This window comes from Rhinolophus sinicus, linkage group LG03 (assembly GCF_036562045.2).
Source record: "Rhinolophus sinicus isolate RSC01 linkage group LG03, ASM3656204v1, whole genome shotgun sequence".
In the NCBI taxonomy this organism is placed as follows: domain Eukaryota; kingdom Metazoa; phylum Chordata; class Mammalia; order Chiroptera; family Rhinolophidae; genus Rhinolophus; species Rhinolophus sinicus.
This window is the reverse complement of record NC_133753.1, coordinates 188913083-188922541: the sequence shown is the minus strand read 5'-3', so window position 1 is coordinate 188922541 and position 9459 is coordinate 188913083. Positions and strand designations below refer to the sequence as shown.

General features: G+C 39.3%; 1 protein-coding gene across 1 annotated transcript in view; it reads right to left on the bottom strand.

Moving 5' to 3' along the window:
• Positions 1-600: 600 nt before the first annotated feature.
• The window catches only part of MARCHF11 (membrane associated ring-CH-type finger 11), a 95803-nt gene continuing 86944 nt past the window's right edge, over positions 601-9459 (bottom strand). The window contains exon 4 of the mRNA XM_074329058.1: positions 601-1680. Within this exon, the coding sequence (XP_074185159.1) occupies positions 1358-1680 (323 nt within the window). The 3' untranslated portion in view covers positions 601-1357. The remainder of the gene's footprint in view (positions 1681-9459) is intronic.

The following is a 9459-nucleotide window of genomic DNA, read 5'->3' as shown; positions in this document are numbered from 1 at the left end:
ATTCACATTTCTGCAAATTGTCACATCCTTAACTCATTTGTGACACAGTTTTTCAAAGGGGAAAATATTAGTTCAAATTTCGGTAGAGTTTGCTATTTAGTAATCACAATGCTACCTGTAAACTATTCACTATTCTATTATTAATCATTCAAAGGTTATTTTTAGAAAGTAGAATATAAAGAATGTTATTTCATGTGATCAATTACTTCAAATGGCCTGTATGTTCAACTCGAATTTCTAGGGAAAGCAGGAACCCCACCTCCTCATCTAGTCTGTCATTCCCAATTAAAATGTGCCATTTACCTCCATTAGAAGGATCCAGAGGTAGAAAATCTCCAGGTACCACTAGTTAGCAACCTTTTCCTGGGGAGTCAATAGCCTCATTTTTCTTTTCCTCTTTTCATTTAAAAAATAGTTATCTAATGAAAGAGAAACACTTCTCACTGCTGGTGAATACATTTCCCCTTGATTTCATTCAACCAAGTAATAGGATCAGTGCTTAAATGATTAAGTAGGTATACACGCTTTTGCAAAAAGAAAATCTAACTAAGATGGTACTCATAAAAATCAAGATACTAATGATTAACCAAAATTGTGATAGGTCTACAAGAAGGTTATGCAAAGGTGCGGCCGTATTACTATTACACATGCAATGAGGCAACATTTTGGTGACCTTTTAGGGTTGTAAGTATGCAGGATGCCCTGCCTGTGTAACATGTACTGGAGTAAAACTATTCTATTCCATTCATCCTTATCTTTTTATAAGCCCTTGGTACTGTTTCTGAAGTTAGAAAACGAGCCAAATTCCTAGAATTTGCATTCCTGATGACAGGTTATTTCATCTCAGCAAAAGTCATGGTCAAGTTTGCCAAGCAGCATGAGGCATGAGGAGTTCGGGGCAGAGCAGTGGGAAGCACCCCTAGGCTGCACCCGTGCCAGGCACTTTGGAACCTGCCCATGACATTCTAAATACACTCATCCCCATTCGTGGCACGTCTGAAAAATTACACATGGAGCACAAAGTTTGATAAAAATATATTTGGAACAAGCAAGAAAAAATAGTTTTGGCCTTAAGGATAACTTTCATCATTTTTTTCACCAAGTAGAATTAAATTATATGTATAATGATTTCAAGTACCAACTTATAAAATACGTGATAAATCAGAAAGCAAAGAACAAGAGGACGCTTTTATTTTTTTCAGAAAAATGTATTTGCAATTCAAATGTTCATATAAAAAGCATAAATTTTAAAAAGTTCAGAGACGTGTGTGTGTTGACGTGTTAGGGTGTTGCCATTCATTGCAATTACATTCCAGAGTAGGCAGGAGAGTCCGCGCTGCACCGTCAGCTGCTTCTCTCACACGGAAGTCACTCTCATCACAACCTCCCCCGAGCTGTTCTCTTCTGACAGGTCTTCATGGGGCCGCATCCGATTGAACAGATGTAGTAACACATAGCCACACTGAAACCTGGGGGAGGTCAGCTGCGTCGGGTGGACCAAATTCCTGTTCCGCAGCGCCGTCAGCGGCAGCCACAAAGTCCTGCTTGTGGAAGACTGTCCCCGGCTACTTTCTTCGATGTCTGTGGCTTTGTCGTAATTTAATACATCCCAGTGTAAGTTAACGGCTCGCCAGCGCTTAAATACTCTGTAAACTGCAGCTCCCTCATGAACAATGAGACCTAAAGTTCCAGGAGAAAATAAATAAATAAATAACTGGTCATAATCAAAAGTCGGGAATGTTATTTTATATACAATTAAGGAAGTAATGAAATAGTCAAATCTCTGTTACCCATTCTTTTTGTAAAAAGTATGGTATTTTGACTAATGACAAGGCACTACCCATATGACACAGGAATAGTCAATATTCAAGGAATAAGAATCCACTGCCATGCAGAGAGCAAAGGTATCTCGGATGTAATCTACTTGCTCCATTATGGCTCAGAACATACCTTTGCTGTCATTGCCTTAGGCGAATCATTAGGTTCATTGATTCATTCGACATATATTTCTCGAGTGCCCACCGTGAACCAAACAATGTGTTAGGGGCTTGGTCCCAGCTGGCAACTTAATTGGGGAAAGAGACTAATATTAAGGTCAATACCATCTCCCCAGGTCCTAAAACAATGCCAGGAAGTATGATACAACTTTTTTTGTTATTCTCACTCTCCTCAACAATTCAACAAAAAGTTATCAAGCACCTCCTTAAAGGCTTTATGTGTATTATCTCATTTGGTTCCCACCACAGCCTCATGACATAAATACGAGCACGCCCCCCATTTTACACGCAAAAAAACCAAGCCACAGGGATGTTCTGGAACTTGTTCAAGAGCAGACTAGTGGCGGCAGGACGGGAATTCAAACCCAGCAGGCTGGTTCTGGGTCCTTCGTCTTTGCTGCGGCACCGTGAACTGGATGCTCACACATTTCTGAGACAGTCTCAAGGAAATAAACTGGGTCCTACAAGAAGCTTAGGGACTATAAACTGGCAGTCAGTAAGTCGGATACGATGTCCTGACACATGGCCTCCACCCAGATCCCACCACACCCTGTATTTTGCACACATTTATATTTTAGCATGGAGTCTGAGAGCTTTTGAATTTGTGACCCCCTCATAAAAAGGAGTCCCTGGGGGGAGGTTTCTTCAGACAGAAATGTGAGGAGGCGCTCCCTTTTTCAGGACCTTGAAATTCCATTGAAAGTCAGTGGAGAGGCCAGTGAAGTCTTTTTTTAGAAGGAACATGGCACGTAAGTAGAATGCATCAGATGACACCACCACTTTTTAACAATAAATTGGAAGATGACCAGCTCCTACTTCCCGGGCATTCAGAACCTTGGGCATACGCCCTCAAGAACCTCTCATAAATGTGACAAGGAAGCATGTTCAAAATGTTTATTTACTTATTTGTTTGGTTTTGAGGATAAAAAATCACCACAATCCTAATATCCATCCTTAGGAGAACAGATAGTGTGTAGTGTGTGGAATCAAAGGACTATAGCGATGAAACAGTCACAGGAAATAACAGTAGTGAAAATCTCAAAGCCACAATGAAAAAAAAAAATGGAATCTTCAGAAATAAATGATTGGAGTGAAAATATAATATCCATTTTCATGGCTATAGATATATATGGTAAAAGTATAAAAAGACATGCCTGAGAATAATTATTAAATTCACAGTAGTGGGGAGGGAAAAAATGAAAAGAGATTAGGGAGAGACTTCAAAGAAGGCTTCCAACTATATCTCTAATGTCGCATTTTTTTCAGCTGGATGGTGAGGGTAAGGGTGGTCAACATATTATTCTGTATACTTTTTAAATTATTCCTGAATAATTCATAATTTCAAAAATTACAGAGTTTATTAGAAAAATTGATCTAAGACAGATTGAGGAATAGACAACTGAAGTAGGAGAGACAAATAAGGAGGTTACCCCATAACATGTGAGGGGTAGAGTGGCAGCAGTACAGAGCGACAAAGTAATAAACTAGCCAGAGGAAAAATTGACAGAAATTATAATACAAAAAACTTTTAAGGCTGAAGGAATAGGCGATTAAAAGCATGGTAAGAACAATGAGTTTTGAACATGCTTTTGTGGAGATTATTTCATCTTTTTGTCAGCTAAAGCGATATCAGCTAGGCAATGGAGCTATCCAGCCCTTGGAAAATCACACCTCCCTAAGAGCAGAATTTAAGTATTATATCACTCCCTTACCAGGAGATCAACTTCAGATACGAGTGACTTAACAGCATTCAAGATATTGTCACAGGCCCCTAAAAATGCTATGGCCTAATAAATAAAAATGTCTTAAGCCCAATTAATAAGGAGAAATGTAAACATCTGTAATCACAGCAATTTCAAATAATTGCTAGGATCAACTTCTTTTTCCTAAGGAAAAATCAGAGTTGACCCAACTGATCAGATGATTTTGGGAGACAGCCACAATTAGAAGTCTACTATGAGATTTTAATGGATGATTACATTATTAGCTTTCTGAAATCCCCGTAGCCAATGATTTAACTTTCTGGGTCTATTTTTCTTCCTTAAAATGCAATTGGAATACCTAATCCATACACTCAGCAGCATAGTATGAAGATAAATTATAATTCACCAACTATAAAGCACTCAGAGTTCCTCGAAGATGGCAATTATATAAATACAAGATATTATTATTAATTAAAAAATCAATAGTGAATCTACGTGGTGAGGAACATCCATTCACACTAATCACATAACTATTACAGCTTGTGACAGGCTCATTCTAGATAAGTGCAGCAATGCGGGGGACAGCTTTACCGGGGAAAACCACTCATTTTATAGAATCCTATTCTTTTTTTTTTATTATTGATTTCCTTTGGAAGGCCAGAAATCAGATCATTTGCTAGAGCTTAAAGTCACTTTCTGGGCATATATTCCTGGTAGTCCTTTTCTAAATACAGAAATCCACCCAGTGTGCAGAAATAAATCCCACAGATCTTTATAGCACATTTTGAACCTAATTTAAAGAGAGAGAACTACTTGAGGTTTTCATGAAGACACAGTGCTCTTGAATTTCCAGCTCCATGTGCTGTTTCTTAATTGCATTTCAAGTTATAAACGATGCTGCGATTGTGTTGTAGTCCCCATGAGCATTCAGAATGACTCCTTTGCCCTGGAAGCTTAAATTTTACTGAAATAGGAGGCAGCCCATCCCCTCCCCGAAACTGTCCTCTGTAATGTACATTTTCCCCTTCCTTCTTTAAATGTTCTGGAGTTACAGCCAATGCCTTTTGTATTAGTGGTTATGAGAAGATATGACTATTCTGATCCTTGCCATCCAGGGGTAAGAATTCATTCGATTCTAGTTCATGTGTTGCAAAGCCAGCTATTAAAAATCGTACAGCCAGCCTTTCTTACTGATGTTGTTTGGTCTCTTGTTTCATTACTGAGAAGCTTACTTCTCCTAGTAGCTGTTACCCTCTGAGTAATACCAGTTAAGCCTTAAAAAAAATTTGTCACCTTGACATTTCAGGTCATGAGAACAGGCTTAGATTTACTTTTTTGTCTATGTCACTAAACCTGAAGGGACAATCTATAATTTCTATGAAGTCTAAAGTATTAAATATTTTAGGATACTTGCTTACATTATTAATGGCAGGCATGTCAGCAAGGTGTGATTCATGGGAATTTGGGCTTTTAAGAGTTGAGGGGTGTGTGTGTGTGTGTGTGTGGTATATAGTGTGTGTGTGTGTGTGTGTGTGTGTGTGTGTGTGTGAGTGTGTGTGGTTTTCATCATTTCCTTGCCAGTAACATCTAATTGGAGCACCCCCTTATTGATATACAAAGGAACATTTTTGTCAGGGAATAATCTTTAAAAACAAAGCATGGTTAAATAGTTTCTGCCTTCATTGAAGTAAAAGCACAGTGTTTACTTGGGTAAAATATACCCCAAATTTAGATGTTAGTTGAAATTCTTATATGGTAGTAGAAAATAAGCTCATTACCCAAAGAAATGATGGTGAAGACCGTCAGGTATATGTGTTCACACACATGTGCACACACACACACACGTGTCTATGTTCATTTCAATATAGACATGTGGTATGGTATAATTAACAGAGACTTCCAAAATTTATGGTCAAATACCAACAAATTTTGGTATTAATGATGAAAGCCACTAGTAAAACCATTTCATTTTTAGTGTTACTAGTCTCAGCTTGTGTCCTAATCAATTTGGTTGTTTTTAATAATTTAAAAGCCCAGTTTTTATCAACGATCTATTTTGATAGCCAAGCACTGTGCTGCATGCTTTACATGCACCATTTTCATTTAATCTGGATGGCAACTCTAGAAGTAGATACCATTACTGAACAATTTCACAGTTGAGGAAATTGAGACCTAGAGAGATTTAACAACTTGTTCAACATCGTGACGCTCTAGGAATCAGAGATGAGATTGGAGCTCAAATTTGTCTATTAGCAAACCTTGAGTATCACATTCCTACTTGTGCTAAATTTCTAATGGAAGGCAGTCTCTCCTAGTCATAGAATGATGACCGACTAAGAGACCTTGCTTTGAATGGAATGTATCTATCGCCCCAAAATTCCTATATTGAAGCCCTAATCCCTAATGAGGCAGTATTTGGAGGTGGGACCTCTGGGAGAGTTATATTAAGTCATCAGGGTAGGGACCTCATGATGTGACTAATGCCCTTATAAAAAGTGGAAGAGATATGAGTTTTCTCTGTTGTCCTCTGTTGTGCATACACCAAGGAAAGGCCACGGAAGGACACAGTGAGCAGACGGTCATCGGGAAACCAAGATGAGAGCCCTCACCAGACACTGAATATGCCAGTACCTTGACCTTGGACTTTCCAGTCATTAGAACTGTAAGAAATAAATGTTTGTCGTTTAAGTCCCCAGTCTGTGGTATTTTATTACAATAGCTCGAACAGACGAAGGCAGACCTTGTAGATAAATTACATCACCCTCATTTAAAATACGAGCAAATTAAGTCCTGGAGGCTGTGGTTTGGGCAAAGTTATACAATCAGTTGCCCTTTGTACTATCCTTGGGTGTCACTACACCTGTTATATCTCTAGAATTGTCAATGAAACAGCTCTTCTCACCTCCCCACCCACAGGAGGGAAAAGGGTTGGGGAGCCTAATTTGAAGGCAACGCTATAAGTACAGAGAGCTTCATCTGGTAAGATGCACACACACTGAGCCTTCAAACAAGTGCAAGATCCTGGTGAAACCACAAAGAAACACAGGCTAAAACCCTGTGTGCTGTTCAATCAAAATGACTCATGGGAAAGAAACCTAAAGAACTCACGACTCACCATGGATATGTGGCCAAAAAAGGCTCCTGATTGTGAAAATGTCCAAGATGTCCAGGTTCAATCTCACCATCCTCCCTAGCCTAGCTTCTTCCCTCTCTCCCTCTCTCTGAAATCCACACATAACCAAACTCTCTAGATAACCTTGTGTCATTCTGAGAAGTCAGCGTGCACCAGAAGAATGGGGGCTTTGGGTCCCATTTGGTCCCGTTCAAGAACAGTTTAGCGTCAATCTCCTAAAGTGGCCCCTTTGTAACGTCTTAATTTTCACCGCTACTTGGTGAACACTAGAGCATGGTTAGATCAAAGAGGGTCAATCAAATGAGACTTTGGCCCAAGATACCCTTTGTTGCGATAATCCTTGCTAGAATGTAATAAAATGCATGAATCCTCCTGGCACATCTTCCCAATTTACCCCAAATTTAAATGCCCAGCAGTCATGGAAACTTGGATGTGAGTGTAGCAGCGATCACTTGAAAAGTCACTCCTCCATTGTTGAATCTTATTAAGATGAATCTTGAAGAAATAACCATAGTCATTATTGCTGTGTGTGCTGAACGCTTTGGGGGCGGAACAATGTATGGAGCTTAAAGAAAAGAAAAAAAAAAAACAGCAATGAAAAATATCAAACTCAGCGAGATGAAGGCTGAAAGCAGTACATATGTTATCACAGAGGGCCCTAAGCTCACGAAACAAAGCTGCAGCAAACTGCTATCTTAAAAGCCAGGTCTCTGGGAACCATGATATCCTGATTATACATGGAGACTTTTGTGAATATGTATTTCCAATGTTTCCCATATCAGAACAAATAATGTAAAGAAAGATCCCGCACAAAATGCACTTATATCTATAAAAGATGGCTTGATTTTTCTACTATTGAGTATAAATTTTATATATATAGACACAGAACCAAGTTAAGAATGGCAGACTGGTCATGACAGCTTAAAGTTTAGGGGCTCAACACTCAAATCGATGGTAACAAAATCTGTGCAAGAAACATAAGGACAACGAGGTATTCAGGAACTTCCGAAGCCATGAAATCCTTTGACACCACAGGCTGGCTAATTTCCAAATACGGACAATCTAACCCACCCCACCTCCAAAGCAGATCACATTGCACATGAAGAAATGATTACTAAATAGTGAAGACCCTAAATGATTGTTTCTCTGAGAGCTCAGAAAAGAAAATGCACGGTGTGTGTCCTGTAACCACCACTCTCCGTGTCTTCCTCTCTGCTGAATGAAATCAGCAGTCGTCAGCCTGGAGGCAAAGACACACTGGGCTGCATCTTCAATGCTGATGACATCACTGCCTGGGAATAGATCAAGATGGCAAAGCCAAATTCTAACAAGGATTACAACCTTTTCCTAACTTGCGGTGACTGAAGCAGAAGGTCCTCACATAGGCTGAATTTGCTTCTTCACCTGCCATCCTTATTTCAGTTAAGGACCGTCCCCTGAGTCAATTAAGCTGAAACCTGGGAATCACGTAGACTCCTCTCTATCCTCTTGCACTAAATTCTGCTAATTCTCACTGCTTAGCAAATCTGACATAAAAGCGTAAACCAGAGAATTCCCCGGAAGCAGCACTCTCCTACATTTGCATGATGAACTATTAAACATGCTTCAAAATCCAGACACTCATTTTTTCTCTGAACCACTCAAATTTAATCACTCTCTCCTACCTTCTACCACCATTCCACCCAAGAAATACCTGCACTGTTGTACTTGTTTCGGAACAGTCTGTTTATATGCCCGTGACCCTGGTCAGCGGTGTACTTCCTGACGATAGGTGCCCTATTCCTACTTCAATGCCTGCCACACAGTAGGAATTCAGTAAATCTTTGCTAAATGAGAGGGAGCCAGAAAGAAGACAACAGCCATCACTGGACCCTAAAGGATGACTAGGATGGACTTCATCTTCATCTAGTTGTGAGTGTTATCAAAACAGAAAAAGGTCTCAAGTATTGCTCTTTGAAATGTGAGAGTAATATCTGTTTTTATTTATTTATTTTTTTAATTTTTTTTTAGAGTAATATCTTAAGAAACCAAAGACAAACTGAGACATGAATTCCAAGACTAGAGATGAAAAGGGTTTCAGGGATCAGGACCCATATTTCATGACAGTGGACTTTGGACCTGGGTGGGGGTGGGGATAGTGTGTGTGTGTGTGTGTGTGTGTGTGTGTGTGTGTGTGATTGTGTGTGCATGTCTTACAGGAGCAGAAGAGCCAAAATTATTTACAAGGATTTGTTTTCAGCCCCAATAAATTGTAGCAGCCTCCCCCACTGGCTTGTTGGCCTGGTCATCAAATGTTTGCCTGAATCAAATACTCATGAACCCAGAGAGTTACAAAATGACTGTACCCAGGCCTACAGCTTAAGAGGCAGATATGGATTCCAAGCAAAACAGAGAGGATAAAAAAGGTGCTGCCCATTCATCTGACCACTTGCTTTTCTAAGAAGCCAATCCATCCTCAATCAATCATTTTAATGATTTCTTTATTCCTTAGGAGAATCTCCTGATCTTCCAATTACTAAACCTGCAGCACAAATCTATCATTAGTATATTCACAGAATATTCCTCAAAAGTTGAAAACTTTGTTACACAATTATAAAATATGTGATACATTAAGTTTTTATAAGAG